The sequence below is a fragment of the Fimicolochytrium jonesii genome, assembly GCF_025526975.1.
Source record: "Fimicolochytrium jonesii strain JEL569 chromosome Unknown EV422scaffold_17, whole genome shotgun sequence".
NCBI lineage: Eukaryota > Fungi > Chytridiomycota > Chytridiomycetes > Spizellomycetales > Powellomycetaceae > Fimicolochytrium > Fimicolochytrium jonesii.
The window spans coordinates 506,422-528,749 of record NW_026515684.1 but is presented as its reverse complement, the minus strand read 5'-3'; the positions used below and the strand labels follow the sequence as shown (position 1 = coordinate 528,749).

Here is a 22,328-nt window from a genome sequence, read left to right as displayed (position 1 = left end):
CACGGCCCTAGTCGTACTGGGGATTAGGATTAGCTTAAATAACTTCCTTGACAAAGCGACACAAGATGGGCGATCAAAAATATGCTAGGATCGAGTCCAGTGCCGCGCGACAGGGGTGTAGTTGGATCGGGTATGAAAATGCGGACAGCAGCACAGAGGATATCCGTGCCACTGTTGTTATCACGATAGCGTTGTCTGCGGGATGGTCAGTGGTCAGACTGGGATGCAGGTTAAGACCAGCTCAACGATATGCAGCGGGGATTCTGTTTCTACGACAATGGTGCCTCGAGTTCAAGAAGCCAAACTGGGCTGCAGTTCGGTTCTACTATTGGCGCACCCACAACTGGGACCCAGCGTTCAGCGGTTGGGTGGTGAAGAGACGTCAAGTCACGCAATTTCCGTGAAAGGCAGAGGAGCTGAACAAGGTGGCTTCTTACATAGTCATCGCCGGCTGAGGAGGGGACATGAAGCAACGGACGCCGAAGTGTGGTATTTCGAAACGCGGATGAAGAAACGCAACATTTGGATCGACGAGCAAAATGACGCAGTCTACTACTGGAATAGCTGGCCCAGTCGAGAAAGCACGTACAGGCCTGGCTGTTGAGCTGGACAACACTCGAACGCTGCACCAGATACTTGGCGGGAAACTGGCTATTCCTCGGGGGGAAGTCGGAGCAGCACACCAAGCTGCTAGAGTCTAAAGCTGAGTGCCGCCAGATCTTGGGCGTCCCGGTTACGAAACGGTCGCGGTGAAATGGACTTGCTCGCGGAGGAGAGTCGGGGCCTATCACTCTGTAGCTATCCATCCCCATATTTGGTCAATCCTCAAAGTTGCCTATTGACTCATGATGTGGGGATGGATAGCTATAGTGATAGGTCACAAAGTTCAAGTCATTCTCAAGGGGCGGGATGATCAGCAAGGACAAGCAGCTGAAGCCTTCAAGGCGTTTGTCACAGATGAAGATGAACCCATTCACCCGGATCCAGCGAAACGAGACAGTTTAGATATCTCACTGGCCGTTGTTCATTCAGATGGAACTCCTTTTCGGAAGCACATCTGTCGAGAGGACACAGGACGAGAAACCTCGCGTTCAATCTCGACAAAGCGAGAGCGGGAGCACGCTGGTGGAGGGGACATGCCATGATAGTGCCGGAATGCGGACTGAGGCGGCCGGATCTAGCCATATTCAGGTGGAGGGTTGGGACGGGAGTGACGAGTCCGGGCCTGCCGAGGAAAAACATCACCATCGGTCTCTGTCGGTAAAGACATACGCTGGATGGGAAGGCATCCAACACGGGGCAGAATGGCGAAAAACTGTACGTGCCGTCCCACGAGTTTGGCCTTTCAACGCTGCCCCTGGAGACCAGGAAGACGAGGGGCGCGGGACCATGACAAATTGGAGCTTTGCAAAAGAGGAGCTGGCCCGGTGTGTGAGAAAGAGAAGGCGTCGCTGCGAGCACGCTGTAAGATTCGCCGTCGGGCGTTGGAGGGTGCGGACTCGGATGAAGCAGGCCGCCACCTGAGGACCCTCGTCGCACATCACCAGGCCCGCTACCAGAATGCGAAGGAGACGGGGGAGAATCTTGAAGCGGTGGAGGGGGAAGAGATGAACTTTGAAGACAACGACGATGATGACGACGGCACCGAAGACTGGGAGGCAGAGGAGGAGGGGACGTCACACGGGGAGACGGAAGGTGGGGATGCAACCACTGGGAGCGAGTTGCTGAACGAGGAAGAAGATCGTTGGACGGAGACGGATGTACAATTCCGCATATATGTTCTGATGCCCAACGCCTTCAAAACACCCACTCAGCTGCCGTCAAGTGGCGAACGTTCAAGCTCAGTTTCGTGTATCCCCGCATGTATCTGACGTTGGGTCTGCTCACAGCGAATAAAAGAGCGGCATATCTTCGAGTGCTCGCGATGTAACCCATCAACGAAGCGCCACTATCGAAGCGCAATTACTACCGCACGACGACGCCGAATACGATATCGAGAAGATCCTTCCTTGCTTCGCGCAGTGGGGATCTGGGGAACAAAAAGGAAGATGAGGAATGGCAAGCCGCTGTAGAACGCATTTATTCATCTACGGTCGCTATGTGCACTAAGCTATGTGGGTTAAGCTATGTGGGCTATGCGCGAAGAGAGGGAAACCCGGCAGGACACGGTCAACGCGAGCTGTCGACCGTGCAGGGCAGTCGGTCGTTGGGATCGGATGCGCTCGCCAGCGGAGGGCCTGCTGCTTGCGCACGTCCCGAGCGTCCCCCCCCGGCTTGAGCTTGCTTTACAGTTTGCGGGTGTTTACTGCTCTTTGTGAATCCTAGTTTTCCTTCGTCCTTTCTGCCCTATGCTCAAACTCCGCCATGTTGGTCAAAGCTCAGCAGTAGATTTCGAATTCCGGAAACAAATATACAAGAACAGCGGGAAAAAGAAACCTTCCGCGCCTCCCAATTCAACCCTCCCCTCTCTCTCCACCTCTTCTTATCCACCCAACCACTGCCCCCCATTGGGATGCAACACCTGCCCCGTGTAATAGCTCCCCTCCTTACTCGCCAAAAACACATAGCTGGGCCCACACTCTGCCGGCTGCCCGATCCTGCCGAGCGGGGGGGTCTTTTCCTGCCATTCCTTGATACTTTCCTCCGATCTACGAATAGAAATGGTTGAGTTAGTGTGAGGGGGATGGAAGGGGGGGAGAGACGAGAGGGGAGGGATAACGGACCGCGAGACGGGTTGGAGAGGCGTCCAGATGGGACCGGGGGCGATGGCGTTGACGCGGATGCCCTTGGGGGCGAGTTGCAGGGCGAGCGAGCGGGTGAAGGAGACGATCGCGCCCTATACGAAAAATCACAAGCGTCAATTCTCATCTGCCGTACGTGCTTACACCTCCCCCCCATGAACGTACCTTCGTGCTACTGTAATCAAGCAGACTGGGACTCCCCTTGTACGCCGTCACGCTCGTCGTGTTGATGATGCTCGCGCCCGTCTTCAGATGGGGCACGGCGGCCTTGACGAGCCAGAACATGGAGAAGATGTTTGTTTTGAATGTTTTTTCGAGTTGGGCGGTTGTGAGCTGAGTTATGTCGGGGATGATGTATTGGACTGCGGCGTTGTTGACTAGGATGTCGAGGTGACCGAGGGTCGAGACGGTGCGGGAGACGATGTCTGAACAGTTCTGTTCGATGGAGATGTCGGTGGGCTAAACGAAGGGAGGAACGGGGCATCAGATGCGGTGCGGTGGTGGGCCGTATGGGTGGTGGGAACGTACCAGTAACAAGCATTGACGCCCCTCAGCCTCGATCCGCTGCTTGACTTCCTGCGCGTCCTGTTCTTCTTGCGGCGTGTAGGCGATGGCGACGTTCGCGCCTTCTTTCGCGAACATGATGGCGGCGGAGCGCCCGATTCCTGAGGGGAGGAGGAGAGCGATGGATGTGTACATCAATACGTCAACCATCAACCATCGACCCATTCACCACCGCCCATCGAATCAGCCAACGTCAACCATCATCAAGCACGATGCGTGTGTAATAAGATGATTGTTCGCTCGCTCCGCTCGCGTACTACAACTCCCTCAGTGCTTCATTTCAATACCCACCGGAATCCCCACCAGTGATCAACGCCACCTTCCCCTCCAACTTCCCGCTCCCCCTATACTCCTCCAACCCCTTATTCTCCGCCTCCAGTTCCGTATCATTAGGCTTGGGAGTCATCTCTGACTGGAGTCCGGGTTGGTCGTGGTGCAGTTGGGTTTGCGGCGGTACCTGGCCTGGTTGGGGATAGGCGGTTGTGTCCTTTGCTTTGGAGGAGGACATTGCGCGTGTTGGGGTGAGGGTGAAGAGGGAGATGGATTTGAAGTGGGATGCACGAATAGGAGTGGGTTTTGTAGTTCGGATGCTGCGAGTTAACGTGCGGAGCATCTATCTATCTTTCTGCGTCCAATGTGGGATTGGACGACGGGCGGTGAGGACACCCTTGCCGCCCCCTTTTATATGCATACCGCTCTCGAAAGGGGAGGGGAAGAACTCTGAAGGGACGATTCATGTTCATTGCCTGATGTGACGACAGAGTGACGAGGGATAGCTCAAATGCCGTCCTTCTTGTCCCCCCGCCATTTTCTCGTGTGAAATGAATCCATAGATCGATACTAGACATCAGAGGTGACGGTGATCTTCATCATTGGATTTGCCAGGTATCTTCCAAGCCCGTCGTTCCCAGCGCCCATTTCGAGGGAGTGCTCTCAGGTGAACGAGCGCACGAAGGCTTGATGACGTCCCAGACGCGTTGCGGAAAGGCGAGGCGCTGGGCGAGGCTGGGCTCTGCGTCTTTCCTCCTCTTCTTGGATCGGACGCCCCCCGTGCAGAACAACATGAAAGGCACATTATTGTACATATAGTAGGTATGACTGTATTTATGCACATGCATACCCGCCGGTGTCCCAAGAGAAAGGCATGCAAAGTAAGCAAGTCTTATTATACATATACACGTGGGTTGCGAGTGCTCTCGAAGAGCATGAATCATCCATGATGCCGTCAATCGCCCCTTCCGCTGCGTGCTTCTCTTGTTTCTCGTCTCGCCGCAAACCCCCAATATTCCCACGCCCACCAAGAACCCACTGCTGCTTCATACGGACAGTAGGCCACTTCACGTACGTAGGCAAGAGATCGTTATACCCCCACCCCCCCCCCCCCCCCCCCCCCAGAGGATTCTTCGCAAACGTCCCCGGCCGCCTGCCCGCTGAAGCTGCTCTCATCGTCCACCAAAACATGATCGGGAGATGGGGAAAAAGGCCACGAGAAACACTACTACAACACCCGCCCCCTCCCCAACTCCCACAGCAACCACACAACCACCAGCCGCGGCAGCCTCGCCACTACAGATACCAATACCATTACCCATCCCCACTATCGCCACCGTCCCACCATCCAGCTCCGAAGATGACAGAACCAGTTACGAGTTTCCGCGCGGGCTCACACTCTCTCCATCCGGTCGAACCCTTGGCGCACTCTCTCACGCCCCAACTGTCCCCACTGAGAATAGCGCCAGGGACTCCAAAGCGTCGCCGTCCACGGTGGCAGCAACATCGCAAGCACCCATCTCAGTCGCAAACGAGGATCCCGCTGCTGGCCGTCGGTTCTCCTATGCGGCAGAGGGCATATCTACTGGGTCAGGACGACGGAGACCCCAAGGGTCACCTCTCAATCGGCACGTGAGTATGGGAGGGCAGTCCTACGGGACTCACCATCTTCCCTCACATCTCCGCGATCGCGATTCGCCCTTCGCCAGCGCTCCCGCTACTCGCAATGTGTCTCAAAGTGGAGGCAGCCCTGTAAATATCGGCTTGACTGTAGATACCTACCCGTCCGGTTTGTTGACACCACCAAACGCCTCTATGCCGGCGTATTCTATGCGTTTTCGACGGCCATCCTTGACTTCTCAGGCCATAAGCGTCTCGTCCGGATACCCACAATCAGTCATCTCCCATTCCTCGTACGACTCCCGCCAGAGCGTTACCAGCTTCTCGCAGATCGAGTCGAACCCGGGGACCCCGCCTCTAAGCTCGTTGCTCTCAAGCGTGCCAGATGATGATCCGTATGTACTTCAAGTTATGGACATAGCTTCGCAAAAATACCTCGAGAAAGCACAGGCCGACAAGACGCTCGGTGCAACTGTAATTACCAATGCTATTATGGAACCACGTCGGTCCATCAGATCCTCCCGTCGGACCGCCGACGAAAATCATCTGGCGACCTTGCCGGAAAACGGTCCAGCAGCGCCGGTCGCAGCCGCCGTCACAAAATCCCCAGAAACCGCTGCCGAAAGTCAACCCACCCCAGCTGATCCGCAATTTGTAGCTTCGCCGGAGACCCTTCTTCGCGCCGCTCGTTGCAAAGCGTATCTAGAAACCCGCTACAACCAGATATCCGTCGTCCTGGCAAAGGAGGACACCCCATATAACCCGTTGCAGATCATCCGATGGCGTCGGACGATGTGGCAACGTGCAGTCCGATCCGGCGCAGAGGAGCAAAAGCGATGGAAATTGCGGTACTATACCTGGCTTGTCGGGAACAGCGAGCTGACAGAGTTCTATGGCGAAAAGCCCAACGGTTCCGACATGGAGTATGAGACGGATGACCATTCCGCACAGAGTTCGGTCGAATCGATGGATGAGGGGATCGGGACTGTTGTGAGAGGGTTGCAGAAGCGGTGGCGGCGCGCTCGCGGCAAAAAGTCTCGCGGCTCGGATGAAGAGTCGGACCGTCCGCCACTCGATCGTCGCTTATCCCGCAGCGACGAAGATACCCGCAGGTTGAAGTCTGACCGTCGGTCAGTGGACTCGATGGACTCGATGGAAGGCGCAGCGCAACGTGTCAGCCCAGCAGGTGGGATGGAGAGCAATACGGGAGGTCCGTCTCTGTTTGCCCAGTTCCTGACGGGGGCGGTCAGTTCGGGCGACGGGGACTCGCGGGGAGACGATAGCCCGCGGCAAGGGATGGAGGAAAAGGATCGCCGGTTATCTGATGCGGGATTCGGCCTCGTATCTGGGGAGAACTCACTCCGGAATTCCATGGCGGATCAGCGATCCGGTTTCTCCAAGCACCTCTCAGATGGGTCGGAACCGGAAGGCAAGCTCTCTTTGGAGACAACAGCATCCTCCGTATCCAACCTCGCCTCGGAAATGGATCTTGAGCAACACCAACGCAAAAGCGTCGAGGACATATCCACCGGCGAGCAGCGGGAATCCCTTACACGGCTGTACAAGCGAAAAAAATCCGCCTTCTGGGATCGTCTCCGCGACAAAAAGGCCGATGTCATCAGCGGCTTTGGCGCGGGCTCCTCATCGTCCGACCTGGGGAACCTGGAACGGAAGAAGAGCCTGGCGGGGACCGTCGAACATCTCATCAACACGCGGATCAGGAGGCAGTCCGTGTCTATCAACGCCACGACGGCCATGCACGACGCGGAGACTGGTGCGGATGCAAAGGAGAGCATTGACACCGATCGCTCACGGCAGGGATCCCCGCGCACGCTCAAATCTGCTGATGGGTCCATTCGCACCGGCCCGAAAATGCGTGCCCCGAGCCCCCTGAAGCAGGCTGCCAACGCGGTGTCGGAAGCCCCTCCGAACGACCTGCCAGCGACCTCGCAGAGCGAGATGGAGAGCTACAACCATTTGGACCTCACCATCGACGTCAAAGCGGTTGGGAAGAGCGGGGGTGCAAAGAGCGCTGGTGCAGCCAGGCAGTTGGGGAAAAAGAACAGATTGGGACACCTCGCTCCCCAGCGGTCCCAATCATATAATGAGGCCGAGTGGCGCGACAAGCAGAGGACAAATAAAGGCGATCATGACTCGCTGCCGCCTAGCGGCGAACATACCCCGAGCCTATTATCGAAACGCATCATGCTGAACGCCGCCCGCAACGCCACGGAACCCACCCTCTTCCACGACGAGAGTCTCGGCTCGGACACCGACGAGGCCGATAAGCGCACCGCGGGCCCAACCTCAGGCCGTCTAAAAGGCATGATCGACAAAATCGGTCGCAAAAAACTGTGGGGCGAAACCACCAACCCGGACAGCGGCTTGGACGGAAGCAGCCACCATCGCGGCCTATCCTCCGACTTTGACGCCGTGTTTGCCGACGACGCTAAGAGTAAACCGGGGAAGAAAGATCGCCGGACGTCGGCGGAGGTTGAGGAGGGGCATTTGTGGGCGTATGAGAGTAGTAGTACGGATGGGGAGGAGGATAGGGACGGGAAGGCGATGGTGAGGTCGAAGAGTGGAAGTAGTACTTATTTGGAGGCGCCGGAGAAGGTCAAGAAGAGGAGGAAGTTGATGGTGAGTTGAGCATATTACCACTTGCGAGCGTGGAACGTGTTCTCCGGTGCACGTATTGTTATCATAGCGGGGCAACGGAACTAAGCTTACGTTCTATCCTCATCTCACCCAGCGAACTTTTATGGGCAACCGCTCCATGAACGCCTCCTCAACCTCCCTTGGCAAAAACTCCCAACATGGAAGCGACGACGCACACCGCAGCGGCACAGCAACCACACCCAAACCCCACCGCTTCCACCGCACCAAGAAACGTCCCAACGAAATTACCAACAACCCCGCTTACGACGCAGGCACCTCCGCCACCTCTGGCGACGAGGAGCATGACCGGGGGCATCGCGGTCGACCGCAGTCCCATTCGCATGCGTACAATACCCGCCGCACCGCCTCCCCGGAGGAGACCCGGACGTATCCATCGAAACGCGACCCGGAGTCACCCTTGACAGCTGAGGAATCGGAGTGGGTGGAAGCCCTGACGGCGTTGACGGGACGCATGGATGTGATGATTATTGGTGTGCAGGATTTCAGGGGGGCTGTTGAGGTAGGTTGTCTCGTTCACAATGCTGTGGGTTGCACCCTGTGTGTTGATACTTATATCTTGTGATGATATCGCAGGACCGAATCGCCGCTCAAGCTCAATTCACACTCCGCTGGTCACCTGCCGCGCTTATTCCTTCCTCCTCGCGCGCGTCCTCGGCTGCTAATCTCGAAGCTGTCACGACCGGGGACGCGCATATACCGCTTATCCTGCGCTCTGCGAGTTCACACGACGTCAACGACCACCGGCCGCATATCTTCCAAAACTCTACGGACGTCGACGCCAAGTTTGATACGGGATTTGAGAAGGGAATGGACACGGAGGAGGACAGGTTAAGGATCATGTTGGAGGCTGTGAGGGCCGGATTGGATGCTATGGATGCCAAATGCCAGGATATCGCTGCTTCCAATTCTGGGTGAGTTCCCCCCTTGCGTCGCTCCCCTCCATGTCGCCCCTAAATCCACTGACACAATGCAATCTCTCCCACTCAATTCATCCCGTACAGCTCACACACCCACGTCAGCGCCATGGTGACCGGCCTAGACGCCATGACGCAAGAAGTCACGGAAGACATCTCGCGGCAGTTGAAGGTGATGGAAGAAGCCATCCAGCAGATCGAGGGGACGCCGAATACACTGGGGTCGTTTGAGGATTGGTACTATTCGGTTATTGCTTGGTTGCTTGGATGTACGTATTGTTTTTTGCTTCCCGTACCCCCCACCGCATCCTCTTCTTCCCTATCCCGCCCCGCATCTGAACTCACTTTTATTATTTTCCTCCGCAGTCCTAGGCTTCACACTCTGGCTCTGGTTCCAAATCTGGAAATTCGGCCGGCGGCTGCTGAGCGCCGCCCGCACGGTTCTCACCACTTTCAGTCCTGACGCTGCGATTGTTGTGGATGGGCTGGGCCAGGCGGCGGGGAAGGTCGTCAAGGAACAGACGATCGAGAGGATCGCGAGGGGGGCCGGGTTGAAGAAAGTCGGAGCGTCGTGACACCCCACCCCGCTTTGCTTGGCCTTTACCTCACCGGTTCCTTTTCGTTTCGGTCCGCCCCGACACCAACCGGCCTTACATTCACCCTTGCTGCATTTGTTTTTTCGGCGTTCTTGCTGACCTCCTTAACAAGTAACCCACCACGGCCCCGGGCATAAACTGTATATAATGAACCCCCGCCCGCCCCTCCCCCTTTTTTGTGACTTGCCCCTGCGGGATAGACTCATTAGATATTCTGTGTGTTGCGATTGGTTATTTCATTACAACATTTTTGGGAGGTTTTTTCGATCATACATTCTCTTTTTTTTTTTTTGGAAAATGAAGCACAACGCCCCCCAAGTTTTTCATCTATCCGTTTTGGTCGCAATACGTCGTTTTTTTTCTTTCTTATGCGAAAATGCGGACATGGGAGGAGGGGTTCATCCGAGTCTATGGGACGAGCGGAAACTACGCCTTGGGAGCTGATTTCCCGAGGCTTTTTCGCAACGTTCTTTTATGAATCGGTATATACAATATAGAGCGCCGCTCGCCATCGGAATCCATTCATTCACAACGCGGCGCCTTTACGGGCGCCGAGGGTCTGCGAGCCTTGCCATGTTTGGCCGGGGGCGAGGGTTACGGGTGTTGAGACGTGGCCGACCTGGGAAAAAGCGAGATGGACGGGGGATGCGGGTGAGGGTTCCATGCTGGGAATGGGAAGAAGGGGTGGGGACGTACCTCGACGCAGATCATGTTGTGGTACTCGTCGTCGGCGAAATCGGCCATGCCTTTGGCTTTCTCGATCCAGGGGTTCCATACCACTGTGTGTGGAGAGAACATGTCCAGGCCATCAGTCACACTTCCAAATAGCATATCCCGCAAAGGGGGGAAACGCAAAACCCGTTTCTTTTCGTCCGGCAAACTCACCCACATCCGGGAAGTTCTGCTTATGTACAAAGACAGTCCCATCGCCCACCCCGGTCCCCTTCACCACCAGCTCATCGTTCTGCACGGGTCCATACACCCGATCCACCTCCCTCGCCACGCTCACAGCCTCCCGTCCCTCGACGGCCGTCGCCTCCTCCCCCTCGGCCGCCACCTTGTCGACAAACGGCACCCCGTGCAGCCCCGCGACGCGCACCGGGGCGATGTCGCCGACGCGGAGGTAGGTGTGCAGCAGGGTGGTGAAGTCCCACGCGGCGGGGGAGGGGTTGGTTATCCCGAGGGCGGTTTTGAGCTCGCCGTCGGTGAGGGTCACGGTGTAGGCGAGGTGGAATGCGTGCGGCCACAGTTCACGGAGGTTGGGCGGCACGGAGTCCGGGGAGAGGGAGAGGGTTACGGTGGTTTCGGTGGTGGATTCGGATGGGATGCCGTCGAGTTTCCAGAGCGAGTTGCGGGCGAACCCGTGTTGCGGGAGTTTGGAGGAGGGGATGGTGCCGAAGTGCGGGAACACCTAAGATAATAAAGTAAGATTGTGGAGATCGTTCAGTTGGACTTCCCAGTTTCGGCACGTGATGGAAGTGGGAGGATAGTTACGATTGGAATTCCGCCCCGGATGGCTTTGGAGCCATCGAGAATAGCCTTGGAGGAAAGGAAGAGGCGTTCGGTCCCGTGAGGTTTCCAGGATGTGAGGGTTGCGCCAAAGTAGTAGATTTCGGCGGTGGAGGTGTTGTGGGTGAGGATGACTTTTGTGGGGTTGGACGTGTCGACGGGCATTTTGTTGCGGTGGGCGTGGTTGTGATGAGGGTTTGTGTTGGGAGTGTGTGGGGGATGCTTGGTTGCGATCTCTGTCTGGCCTTGGTTGGGATGAGAGCGATGTCGGGAGGGAGGATTGCGAAGGGCGGACGTCACGAAGCCTCTGGGCTCAATCTGCTGACGGGAATCTTCGACACCGAGAACAGACTGACAGGACGCACAAAGACGTTGCAGCACCCTTATATACTGTATATGTATGTACACTCGCAGCCTGCATCTGGAGGGTCTGCCAGTGGGGAAGCCTAGTCCCTCTGCTGGCGGCCGAACTGGAAATCACTCGAGCTGGATCTGGAGCCGGGCAGGCGAGCATGCACAGGCTGAACGTTCGAAGTCGGCCAACTCGTGTGTCCGATTCTGACCGGATGTCGCCACCGAGACTGAAAAGAAAAACATCCCACATTCCTCTTCACCTTCACATCGATGTCTTTTTCCTTCTAGCAAATGTCATGAGAGTCATCATTTTACTAGGACCCAAACGACCACCTTAACTGATGACAAAAGTCGGCAAAGCCAGCCCCATCCCCACCGCCCCCTCATCTTCCGCCTCGCCCTCCTTCCCAAACTCCTCAGTAACAATCACAGGCATGAGCGCCTCCTCATCGCCCGCATCATTCCCACTCCCATCGTCGTCGTCCAAGTCCGTGTTAAAGTTTCGCGGGATGTGATGCGTGTTCTCTGCTTGATGGTGTTGGTGGTGTGCTGGGTGGTGCGATGGTGCCGGGAGATGGGTCGTACCAGCCGCGGAATGACTCTCCCCAGTCCCATTACTGGTGTGAAGCGATGCAGGCGGCGGCGCATCCGCATAATTCCCCCCGGTCTTGCCGACAAGCGACACACCATTCATGCGTGCAAACAAGAGACGCATGATGCGTTCTTTGTCGGCCCATGTAAGGTCGGAGAGGTCTACGCGGGCGGGTGCGGAGTCGGCCGCTGGTGAAGGTGGTGCGGGTAAGGGCATGATGATTGAGGCGGGCAGGGCGCCTGCTTTGGCGTCGGTGGTGGGTTGTGGGGTTGGGATGCCTTTACTTGTTAGGATCTGTAAAGGGAAACGGGTCAGATTTTCGGGGGAGGCAGGTTATCTGTAGTGTGAGAGAATCTTACGGCCTTCATCCGCCGTGTGTATTCCGCCTGCACAGCCTTCTTTGCGTTCTCCTGCTCCTGCTCGATCTCGCCCCGCACGTGGTCGAGCGCATCCATGAAGAACCGTTCGAGATCCGTGCGTTGGTCGAGGATATGTTGTGCTAGTCTCTGTTGACATCCCAAAAGTCCATCAGAAATCTGAGAACTATGTTTCACCCCAGGGACAAGTGACACAAACCTTGATATGTCTCATCTCCTTCGACTTGCGATCCAAACTCTCCTTCAACCCCGCCGCGATCGTCCGCACCTCCTGCAGCTCGCGCTGCGCCCGCTGCGCCATGATATCTCGTTCCCGCTCGAACTCGCGGACGACGTGCGAGAGGGTATGTTCCAGGCTTTGGATCTTTTGTTGTTGTTCTTTTATCTGCGCAATTCACAATCTATCAATTGCCCCACCCGCTCTCCACATTCCGAAACTGCAGGAAGGGTTGTTGACATACATCTTTACTCTGCTGCTTATTCTGCAAAATCTTCTCCTTGACCATCACATCATGCAGATTCTTCTCCTCCAGCAGCTGCTTGTTCGTCAGCACTAGCTCCGCGTTCGCTTTATTGAGCTCCTCGCCTTCCTGTACGTGGTACCGGAGCGCTTCCGTCATCCTCATGTTTTGGCGGAAGACTTCTTTCTCGGTTTCTTTTAGGTTCGATACTGCTTCCTGAGGGGCGGTGTTAGTCCCTTCTGGATAGGGTGAAAACGTAGATGGGGGGATGAAAATCGTACTTTGTGGGCTTTGGTAGCAAGCTCAGAAATCTTCCGATTAGCCTCCTTCTGCAGCCGAATCTTCTCCTCAAAAAACTTGCGCTCCATCCGCGCCACCGTCTCGCCGTGTCGGCGCTCTGTATCCGTCAACAGGATCTTCTGCTGCTCGAGCTCTTTGATGAGGTCGTGCCGTTTTTTCTAGGAAGCAAACATGCCGCAGTTGGTACTTTCTTTTTTGGCGAGGTTACGATTCAGAAAACGGGTGGAAACTCACCCGGAAATCCTTAATGGTCGAAAACTCCTGCTGCATCACATTATACGCCGCCTCCTTCTCCGCCATCATCGTCGACAGATCTAAGCAAAAAATCATCAACTCACCCCTCCGCGCCTTCCCCCTCCCCCCTCGCGGCTCGCTCCCACCTGATATCTTCCTCTCATACTCCTCAATCAACTCCCCCCTCTCCTCCGCACTCAACCGCGCACTCTCCTCCATCTTCTCGCGTAATTCTTTGATTCGCAGCTCGCGTTTTTCGTTCTCGCGGTGGAGGGCGGAGATGACGTCCAGCTTTGAAACATGGGAGAGTGGGATACGGGGGTTGGTTAGGAGGGAGGGGGCCGGGGGGGGGGGGGGGGGGGGGAGGGGGGATAAATACCGCATCTTTTTCCTGCTGCTCGCGGGCTTCTTGGAGGTCTTCGTTTGTATGCACTCTATCATGGAATCCCCAGCATCAATCAGCCCCACCAGCATTCCCATGTCCCGCATGATTGCATGACAGAAACACTGAAATCGAAAACCGATACGTACAACCCAGTCATCCGCTCCCGATACGAATCCAGACTCTTGCTCGTCGCCTCCAACCTACCGTCCCACCAAACGGTACAGTTCCAAGTCAGTCCTAACCCATCACCGCACTTTCCCGAATAGCCCCCCCGCAAATCAAACACACCTACGTCTGCTCTAACACATATTCCCGACTCGGCACCAGCTCCCCCTTGGCATTCAGCGCCATGTCGCGCGGGATGGCCGGGAGTTTTTTCTTGCCGGTTTTCTTCTTGCCTTTTTTGGTGGGTTTGGCGCCGTCGGCGGAGCTGGGGGGGACGGCGGATTTGGGGCGGTCGGGGTCTGACATTTTTTTTTGGAAGGGTGGGGCGGGGGTTGGATTCTCCGGGGTATTTCTTCTTGCTCGGATTTTGCGATGCTGTTAATCGGTGTGAGGTTGGAGTCGATTCGAGGCTTTGCGTCGCCGAAAAAAATCGGGGCATCGGAAGGGATTACGTAGCCAGTCGGGATGATTCTTTGACGGGATATCGACAGCGCGCAAACAATGGGGGCGTCGTGGCTTTCATCCATGTGGTTTCGGTTGAGCTTGTTGCTGTTGTTGTTTATGCAACAAGTGCCTCAGCTGGAGAAAGCAAACATCCATCGAACCCAGACTACTACTACCACCACAACCGGAAAAAGAACGCAATGTCGAACCCACTGGCCAACCCCGTCGCATCCGCCACAAAAGATTCCTGGACAGGTACGTCACGATCCCACCTTCCCTGCCCTTCCTCCCCTCCCCATATCTAACCCGCAACACCAAAACAGGCCTTCTAAACCCCGACCACCCCTCCTCCCCCCTCGCCTACTTCCCCGACCGCATCCGGCAATCCTCCCTCTCTCTCTCGTCCATCACCACCTCCGTCCCTTCATCGTCGACTCAAAACCTCTACTCATTCGCAAACGATGAGAAGAAGGATGGGAAGGGCAAGAGCACGTTGGACTTGTTGAGCGCGGGGGACAACAACTCGTTCTCGAAACGCGATGTGATGAGTGCCGAGAGGGATAGGGAGTTTAGGGTCGGGGAGAGGGGGGCTGAGGGAAGGGGGTGAGAGAGGTTGTTTTTTTGGGGGGGCATTTTGACCTGAGAATTTGTGAGGGATTTGGATGCGAAATCCGACGGCTTGACGCCGGAAATATGTTTTTTGAAATGTATCTTTTCTTATTTACAAGATGACTGAACTGCACCCCCGTTTTCCGTCTGCGTTCCTGGGATTTTGAAGTTACATCGCCTCCCGCCATCCAATCTCATGTCAAATGTTTGAACTGTTCTCCGTTCCACCCACCTTTATGTACAGCGCATCTCCGTTGATCTTACATTTGCGATTGTCCGCCGCGGCCCAGGAAGAAAGAAGGAAAACTTTTCTACCTTTTTCCAATCTTCCACCTCAGGCACCGGCTGTCCTTGTAAATCGCGAAACGACCTATAACGCGGCGGCATCGCCCTACACCGCACCTCATCAAACTTCCTGCTCGTCAACGTGATCCCCAAATCCACACGCTCCTTATGCTCGCGACTCTCCACCATCTTTCTTCGCTGAGTTGTTCGGCGTGGCCTGCTACTGTGCGTAGGCGGGGGAAGCTGGGCCAGACGGAGAAGTCGATGCCGAGGTTTCAGAAGTGGGTGGTTTTGGGGGCGTGCTGATGGCAGACTGATTCGGCGAGGGTGAAGAACTGGTGTCCATCAATCCATCCAAAGGCATACGGACGGTCGACTCCATTCACGGCCTTATCCACGGCGTAAGAGATGGAAGACGACTTTGTCGAAACGGGCCATGGTCATAGAGATGTGGAGCTGTTCTCCGGTAGTGGTTTCCGAAACTCGTCGCTTCTGGGCAACATGAGAGTCTATAGTCTACGTCCTCGTCCGCATTCTCGCGATGGGGTTGTGCTCATCATATCTGCCGAGGTGGACGGGAAGGTTGGAACGCTATCTACGTACCCTTTATATATGCGAACGGCGATATGCAGAGCTAGCTCTACGCGTAAAAACCGTGCGAAAAGAATATGCAGTTGAGTGTGAGCCGTCTCTTTGCTACGCACCTTTCCATCGCAACGTTTCAGCGGCGTTGGCTCGGCGGAAGATGTTCCCTTTGGCGAAGAGGCGTAAGAAGATGGCCGGTTCCCCGCGAAGATGAGACAGGGTTCTGTTCGCGTAGACCGAAGATGGGCGGTGGTCAGATTTCTGCCGACGAGCTATGACCTGGCAAAGCGGCCGTCTGCAGTCTGCAGTCTAGCGGTGGTTGTATATTATAGGAAGCCGCAATGGGGGTCTGAAAGTGGGAGAACGAATAGATAGTGCCCTCCGCAGTGTTGGAACACCTTCCGCGCGCGGCCTCCTTCGCCCTTCTCGCAACCAACGCCCATCGCCCTCTGGAACAACCCTCCTATACATACAGTACATACTCTATCCTCCCTCACACTATATCAGTCCCGTATATCACCATATCGCTATATCAAGATGAGCGCCTACGGCACAGGCAGCAACCCCACCGGCAGCGGCGCCAACGACTTCCAACCCTACACCTTCGGCGACTTTGCCTCCGAACAATCCTCCCTCGGAAACAACCCCAACAGCAACAACCCAAGTGGTAAATCACAAACAGGCTTCGGCGGCGGTGCACCATCACCAGCTCGCCCGGCATCGGGGATGGGAGGTGCTGCGGGGGACCTGTCGTCGGTCACCATCCCTGTCAGTGCACCGACCGTGACGGGGCATATGGGGTATGGGAACGCGGAGGGACAGCCGAGACCGACGCTGGATACGTTGGACGAGCCTGTTTGGGAGACCATTGTATGTTACTTTGCTGGGAATGGAGTGTGCAGTTACATGCAACTTGTTGACACGTTTACTTTCGCTGCTACAGCGACGCGATCTGCTGAACATCTGGGCCAAGCTGAAACAAGTGCTGCTACCTCGGCCGAATACGACGAATATCCTCAAAGATTGTCCGTTTTCGCTTCGTGGACCACTCATCTCACATTTGCATCAGCTGACACCCTTGCGTTTCGCACAGGGGATCTATGGGGCCCGCTACTCCTATGTCTCGTCCTCTCCATGTAAGGGGATCCCCACCGCCCCACGCAGATATCATCATTCACAAACCCCAGCTTACCCTCGTTCCTGGCATCTCCCCCCGCAAAAACAGCCGCCTCAGCATAACAGCCCCCAACGACCAAGCCGCCGGCATGTTCACTGCCATCTTCATCATCCTGTGGTGCGGCGCCGCAGCAGTGACATTGAACGCCAAACTCCTCGGTGGTAAAATGTAAAAAAAGTGTCCCAACAAACCCCCCCCAATCCTTTCATCAACCCCCCACCACCACTAACCCATCACCACCCACCACAAAGATCATTCTTCCAATCCGTCTGCGTCCTCGGCTACTGCGTCTTCCCCCTCGTCATCGCCTCCATCGTCTGTGGGATCATCCGCCCCGTCTTTGTGCGCATGATTGTCATCCTCGGCGCCTTTCTCTGGGCCGTCTACGGTAACCACCCCCCCCCTCCCCACTCCCTCCTCAATGCATCAATCAATCACTTACGAATTTTTCGGATGGCACACCAGCCTCCATAGGCTTCTTCTCGGACCTGAACCTGAACCAACGCCGCGTGCTGGCGATCTATCCCATCTTCTTGTTCTATTTCGTGATCGGGTGGATGGTGCGTTTTTTGGGTCCCCCCCGTTCGCGCCGTTTGAGACGTACACCTGCGGATTCTGTCTGGCTAACACTCCCGATCGCCGGTTTCTAGATCCTGATCTCTTAGACCGGCCGCGGGGTTGCGTGCAATGCTGGGCATATATGTCTATGTGTGTGTGTGTGTGAGGGAGGGGGGGGGGGGGGGGGGGTGGGTGTGTGCTGAGGAGGTTCGGACCGTGATCCCTCGGAGTCGGGACGGCACTTCTCCGCCAGGGGGTCCCGCGACGACACGGAGGCGCCTTTGTATGTATCTAAGCCCCCGTTTTGCTTACGGACGGGGCATGGAACGACCCCGTTTATGAAATATACTTTTTTACCCGATTCCGGGCCATGCGCATGCACTCCAACCAAGAACGGAGGGAGGAGGGGTCATGAAAAAGATGAAGACGGTTTGCCCGTGTTTCTCTCATTCGGCGGAGATAGAACCTGAAGTGAGTAGGTTCACCCAACCCCCCCATGGAGTTTGAAGTGCACGGTAGAGAGATCGATGGCATTAAAAACGCAGCAGGAACAGGAGCAATCTACATACGTCAAATCTTTGCAAAAGGGTAAAGGCGTACAACCAGTTACAAAAACCGTAAAAGGGAGTAGAAACAACAAAAAAAGGAAGGGTAAAGCCCTAGCACAACGAAGAAGGGGGGGCTATAGCTACATAAAGTACGGAAGAGAACCAGAGACAGCGCCGTACTGTACTCCGCGCCGTACTCCGTTACAGGACGCGAGTCTCACATCACCGCAAGCCAGCATAGCCTGTGATCTTCCCAAGGAATCTACACAATCTACGGCCGAATAACAACCCGAATATACGGCACCTCGACATCCTCCCCCTCGCGATCGTTCACGCACGCAATGAGCACCAGGGCCCGGACGTGCGGGGGGATGGGCTTCTTTTGGATCGTTTCGATGATTTTCGAAATCCTACCGTACATAAACCAAATAATAAGTTACAACATCCCTGGGAAAACATTTCAAAACGTGATAATGCAAGAAGAGACTTACGGAAACGTCAACCGCTCCTCCAACTTCTTCTTCGCCATAAAGAACGAATACAGCATAGTCGCCTCGCACGACAGCATCGTGATCTCCAACTCGTACTTCTCCTTGAAGTGGTCGATTAGCTGCTTGAGGGTCACGTCGCCTTGTACTTCGAAGCGGTCCCAGAGGCTGAATTCTGTTTCGTGGTACTGGAGGAGAGAGGGGGGTGTTGATTATTGTGACTGACGCGGGGGGATGAGAGGGGGGAGGGGATGGGAATGTACCTTCAACTTCTGCGCGGCGATGGGCTCCGAGAATCCGAAGAAGGGTAAGGCCAGGTTGATAAACCCGTTTTTGAAGTCCTCGATCTTGTCGGCGCCTCCCAAAATCTGACAGCGGAAGCGTTGGATCAGAATCGTCAAACCAAAACCCAAAAGCAAGACCGTCCTCTAAAGTACAAACCTTGTACAGCTCCAAACAAACCAACCCAGTAACCAAAGCAGTCGTAGTCGCAATCGCCGGAATAATCTTGCCCGCAATAAACTTGGTCCGGTGCCGGTCCGCAAGCGTGATGGCGTAGTTGGTGGCACGCAGGTTTGACGCGGCAGTGATGAAATCGATGTGGAAGTTGCTGTCGTCGTCCTTCTCGAATTCGACCGGCTTGAGGCGCAGGCCGGCGAGGTGGGAGGGTGGGGGGAGGGACTTGACCAGAGTGTCGAGTTCGTCTTCGTCTGAGTGGACGGGAGTGAACGGAGGCTTGAGCAAAGAAATTTCGAGAAGCATTGAAGAAGCGAAAATCGACCGCTACTCACCAGCATGCCCAGCCTGAGCCGCCTCGTTTTCCTGAACCTGGATTTTGACTCCCGCCTTGGGGACAAACTCCGGCACGTCGATCGTTTTCAGAACTTGTTTGAAGTATTCCTCGTCCGTGCGGCCCCTGATGCCGTAGTTGAACGCATGCAGGTTGGCGCCCGTGATGATAAAGTCAAGGTGGAGGGACTGGAGACAATTATTAGAAGCGGTTGACCAGCATGAGACATCATATGATCACAAACTTACGTTCTCGGGATCAAAAGTAACAGCATCGGGCGCCCTTTTCGGTCCCGACCAGAACGGCGTTCCTGTAGATGTAACAGCATCCTTCGGGAAATTGAACAGTAACTGCTTGATCTGATTCGAATACAGCTCCTCAAACTTGAACCGAGCCCAAGCAACGCATTCCTCGAACAGGGTGGGCTTCTCCGTCACAAGGAAGTTGACGATGCTTTCGATGCCCTCTTTCTGGTTCCCGCCTTGGCTCATCAGTTGTTCGATGTAGTTGGGCTGGCTGAGGTAGAGGTTTACGTTTTCGGCTGGCTGTCTGAACAGGCCTTCGAAGAGGTCACGGGCCCATTGGATCGTGTGCTCGATGGCGTTGGGGAAGTTCTTCAGAGTGCAAATGGGGATGGACTTTTCCGGAGGATCTTGTGATGAAGAGTAGGACTCTGTGAGGTACGGGATGACGACCTATAACATAGTCACACGCTTAGTTGTTGCCTACAATCACGATCACATTTAGAAATCCGGAGACATACCTGTGTGTTGCCCTTCGTTCCAAGCGTGCCCGACTCCAACAACGGCTTGGCAAAGTAAACACATCGGCGATCGACATACTTCCTCGCCTCAACATTGTCCAAAGCATTCGTGACTCCCGTCAACCCCTCCCAAAATTTGTCGTCAAAAATGTTTTCCGTCTCAGTCCCCACCCGCTCCTGGAAGGAGGTGATCTTTCCGTGCACATCAGGGTTCATGCGTTCCACCGCGGCCGCGGCGCATTCCGACTTCAATTTGCTAACATCTCCCGGACGGAAGAGAAATTGACGGTTCAGATTCGACTTCTCGATCGAGTCCATGTCCGTGACGAAAATCTGTCCCTTGGGGCCGGTCCCGAGACCCATCATGGCCCAGTTCTTTAGCATCTCGCAGCCGATGGCACCCGCGCCGACGACGAACTCCCGCGTGTCGGCGATAACTTGCTGGAAATCTGTGCCAAAGACCGCGATCTGTCCGTCGTAACGCGAGCCGCGGGCTTTAGTGTTCTCTTCCGTCAGTTTCAGGCCTTTGGGCAGCGATTCGAGGGAGTCGAAGTAGAAGTATTGGTAGATGGGATGGAACTTTCCACTGCAAGCTTTGAGCACTTCTTGCGCGACCAATCCACCGATAACAGCACCCATGGGCGCCAGGTCACCGCGAGCCTGGAAAGAGACCTCCTTGATCAGGTCGTCGTTGATCTCAGCCTTGTCGGTCGCCTTCTCATTCAGCTCCTTCACAATCGCAAGGACCTCAGCCGCATCCTGTTCGTTCCTGGGACGGGGCAGCTCCCCGTTGTGCTTCGTCGCAAACGCGTCAAGCGCTTGGAAGGCAAGATGCAGTTGGGCGGGCCGGTCGAACTTTGCAAAGTCGGAGATGACGTGATCGGGATTCGCTAATGACTCCTTCAGACTCTTGAACTTGAGGGTTTTTGGCATTTTAACTTGTGTGAAGATGCCCCCAGACTTGTATGCCCCAAAGGCGGATGTGTCTCCGATCTTGAATGTGTACGGGCCTGTGACCTCAACTTTCCTCGGCTTTATTCCGTTCAGTTCGGGCATTCCAACAACCTCGGTAAAGGTGACGTAGTCTCCATCTTCGAGTCCGTGCCTGGTTTCTTCTAAGCACGCCACGACGCCTTCCTTATCCTGATGAGAGTATTGCGGTGAGTCGGAGGAGAAACAATCCAGTAGGATCCGCTCACGCTACGTACGTGAGAGACGTTGGCAACAATCCCAGTGACGGCCTCTTCTCCAGTCGTGTCGATGACGGTGAACTCCGGGCCAAAGTCAGCGAAGGCATAACCGAATAGACCGCGGACATCTGCGGAAATGAAGGCTGTTCCAAGCTTATGCGTCACTTCATTGATAGACAACTGTTTCGCTAATGGCGTTTCCGTGCAAACGACAACCTATTGTCGATGAAAGGGGGTTTAGTTGGAGCCTGCGGACTTTCTTATCATATATGCATTCCCGGCGCTCACTTGGTAGTGGGACAGCTGCTCCGGAGTCAGCTCTCCATGAAGAACTGAGACCGGGACGTAGGCATTGAGCTCAGCGAGACGATGAGATGTAACGTCCGCTCTTGGTTTGCCGAGATCCTCCTGGTATAGGAAGAACTGTGCGGTGTGCGGAAGAGAACAATCAACCACCTCGGTCAAAGGGCAAGTGTAGGAATGCATGCGACCTCTTACCTGAGACGACATGTCGGCGACTTGTACGGGGTTGGGGTCATATAGAGTGACAGACTTGACACCGGCCAGAATAACGTTCTTGGCTATGGGCGATGTTGGTCAGGTGCGGTAGCAAGATAAAGAGCCCCCACCAGAACTTCTTTCCGGCAGCCTACCGATTTCGACTCCTAGTCCCTTAAGGCCAATAATGAGCACATTAGACGCGCTCATCCTCGCCATGGCAGCATGTCCCAAGACGTAGCTAAACGGCACCAGGTTTTGACATTAGATCATTCCACGTCACGCCCAAACTGCAGCGACAAATTGGAAACCTACAGTTGGCGAGAATATAGACTCTCATCGATGGTGGTCGCATCGACCGAGGCAATTTCCATAGGAGTAGCCATGGTTGCAGAGAGACTGCGGAGATGGGGAAGCGTAGATCGGTCAGAATGCCGTGGGAAAAGCGGGGGAGGGGGCAGCTGGGGTCGCACCTTCAGTCAGTGGGCAGTTGGTGGTAGCAGCTGAGGAGTGTAGTAGTGTAAGCTTATGTGATGAGTCCGTGGGAACCGAGCGATGCTGCTGTTGTCAGTGTAGAATGAAACTGCGAATGAAGGGGTCTGGCATCCGGACGTTCTGGGAGCAGTTGTGGG

General features: G+C 55.4%; 7 protein-coding genes across 7 annotated transcripts; 3 read left to right on the top strand and 4 right to left on the bottom strand.

Moving 5' to 3' along the window:
- The first annotated feature begins 1,044 nt into the window (after positions 1-1,044).
- EV422DRAFT_114390 (uncharacterized protein) lies at positions 1,045-1,998 on the top strand. Its single transcript, XM_053064627.1, has one exon. The coding sequence runs from the start codon at positions 1,278-1,280 to the stop codon at positions 1,869-1,871; it is 594 nt and encodes a 197-aa protein (XP_052924359.1). The 5' UTR covers positions 1,045-1,277; the 3' UTR covers positions 1,872-1,998.
- Positions 1,999-2,482: 484 nt separating this feature from the next.
- Positions 2,483-3,813, bottom strand: EV422DRAFT_568913 (short-chain dehydrogenase/reductase SDR; the record flags this gene model as incomplete). Its single annotated transcript, XM_053072703.1, has 5 exons — positions 2,483-2,648; positions 2,724-2,836; positions 2,907-3,200; positions 3,270-3,406; positions 3,597-3,813. The coding sequence occupies 5 exons, from the start codon at positions 3,811-3,813 to the stop codon at positions 2,483-2,485; spliced, it is 927 nt and encodes a 308-aa protein (XP_052924358.1).
- Positions 3,814-4,775: 962 nt separating this feature from the next.
- EV422DRAFT_568912 (uncharacterized protein) lies at positions 4,776-9,363 on the top strand (the record flags this gene model as incomplete). Its single annotated transcript, XM_053072702.1, has 5 exons — positions 4,776-7,835; positions 7,948-8,373; positions 8,448-8,785; positions 8,876-9,057; positions 9,155-9,363. 5 exons carry the CDS (start codon positions 4,776-4,778, stop codon positions 9,361-9,363), a joined length of 4,215 nt encoding a protein of 1,404 aa, XP_052924357.1.
- Positions 9,364-9,910: 547 nt separating this feature from the next.
- EV422DRAFT_598946 (putative glucose-6-phosphate 1-epimerase-like protein) lies at positions 9,911-11,462 on the bottom strand (the record flags this gene model as incomplete). Its single annotated transcript, XM_053073648.1, has 4 exons — positions 10,879-11,462; positions 10,270-10,795; positions 10,081-10,163; positions 9,911-10,003 (listed from the first exon to the last, which is right to left on the bottom strand). Exons 1-4 carry the CDS (start codon positions 11,056-11,058, stop codon positions 9,911-9,913), a joined length of 882 nt encoding a protein of 293 aa, XP_052924356.1. The 5' UTR covers positions 11,059-11,462.
- On the bottom strand, positions 11,253-14,184 carry EV422DRAFT_534892 (uncharacterized protein). The gene is made up of 10 exons (XM_053070703.1): positions 13,889-14,184; positions 13,743-13,796; positions 13,591-13,645; positions 13,358-13,502; positions 13,212-13,291; positions 12,959-13,135; positions 12,678-12,893; positions 12,416-12,601; positions 12,199-12,345; positions 11,253-12,133 (listed from the first exon to the last, which is right to left on the bottom strand). Exons 1-10 carry the CDS (start codon positions 14,065-14,067, stop codon positions 11,582-11,584), a joined length of 1,791 nt encoding a protein of 596 aa, XP_052924355.1. The 5' UTR covers positions 14,068-14,184; the 3' UTR covers positions 11,253-11,581.
- A 2,037-nt stretch (positions 14,185-16,221) lies between these two features.
- EV422DRAFT_568908 (protein YIPF6) lies at positions 16,222-17,526 on the top strand (the record flags this gene model as incomplete). The annotated part of the gene is made up of 7 exons (XM_053072701.1): positions 16,222-16,554; positions 16,628-16,709; positions 16,778-16,820; positions 16,910-17,029; positions 17,113-17,249; positions 17,327-17,421; positions 17,512-17,526. 7 exons carry the CDS (start codon positions 16,222-16,224, stop codon positions 17,524-17,526), a joined length of 825 nt encoding a protein of 274 aa, XP_052924354.1.
- Positions 17,527-17,923: 397 nt separating this feature from the next.
- Positions 17,924-22,291, bottom strand: EV422DRAFT_534882 (uncharacterized protein). The gene is made up of 13 exons (XM_053070702.1): positions 22,170-22,291; positions 22,012-22,095; positions 21,852-21,937; positions 21,697-21,779; positions 21,487-21,621; positions 21,217-21,414; positions 20,009-21,151; positions 19,494-19,940; positions 19,247-19,433; positions 18,897-19,165; positions 18,719-18,823; positions 18,459-18,643; positions 17,924-18,377 (listed from the first exon to the last, which is right to left on the bottom strand). The coding sequence occupies exons 2-13, from the start codon at positions 22,080-22,082 to the stop codon at positions 18,239-18,241; spliced, it is 3,048 nt and encodes a 1,015-aa protein (XP_052924353.1). The 5' UTR covers positions 22,083-22,095; positions 22,170-22,291; the 3' UTR covers positions 17,924-18,238.
- Positions 22,292-22,328: the final 37 nt, after the last annotated feature.

Excerpts from the sequence above, each read along its gene's own strand:
- EV422DRAFT_114390 (XM_053064627.1), top strand. The coding sequence starts at position 1,278 with ATGGGAAGGCATCCAACACGGGGCAGAATGGCGAAAAACTGTACGTGC.
- EV422DRAFT_534892 (XM_053070703.1), bottom strand. The coding sequence starts at position 14,067 with ATGTCAGACCCCGACCGCCCCAAATCCGCCGTCCCCCCCAGCTCCGCC. Across the intron at positions 13,136-13,211 it reads CGACCATTAAGGATTTCCGG|AAAAAACGGCACGACCTCAT; the intron begins GTGAGTTTCCAC and ends TTTGCTTCCTAG. Across the intron at positions 12,602-12,677 it reads ATAAGCAGCAGAGTAAAGAT|ATAAAAGAACAACAACAAAA; the intron begins GTATGTCAACAA and ends TGAATTGCGCAG.
- EV422DRAFT_534882 (XM_053070702.1), bottom strand. The coding sequence starts at position 22,082 with ATGGCTACTCCTATGGAAATTGCCTCGGTCGATGCGACCACCATCGAT. Across the intron at positions 19,434-19,493 it reads TTACTTTTGATCCCGAGAAC|TCCCTCCACCTTGACTTTAT; the intron begins GTAAGTTTGTGA and ends AATTGTCTCCAG. Across the intron at positions 18,824-18,896 it reads TTTGTTTGGAGCTGTACAAG|ATTTTGGGAGGCGCCGACAA; the intron begins GTTTGTACTTTA and ends TTCCGCTGTCAG.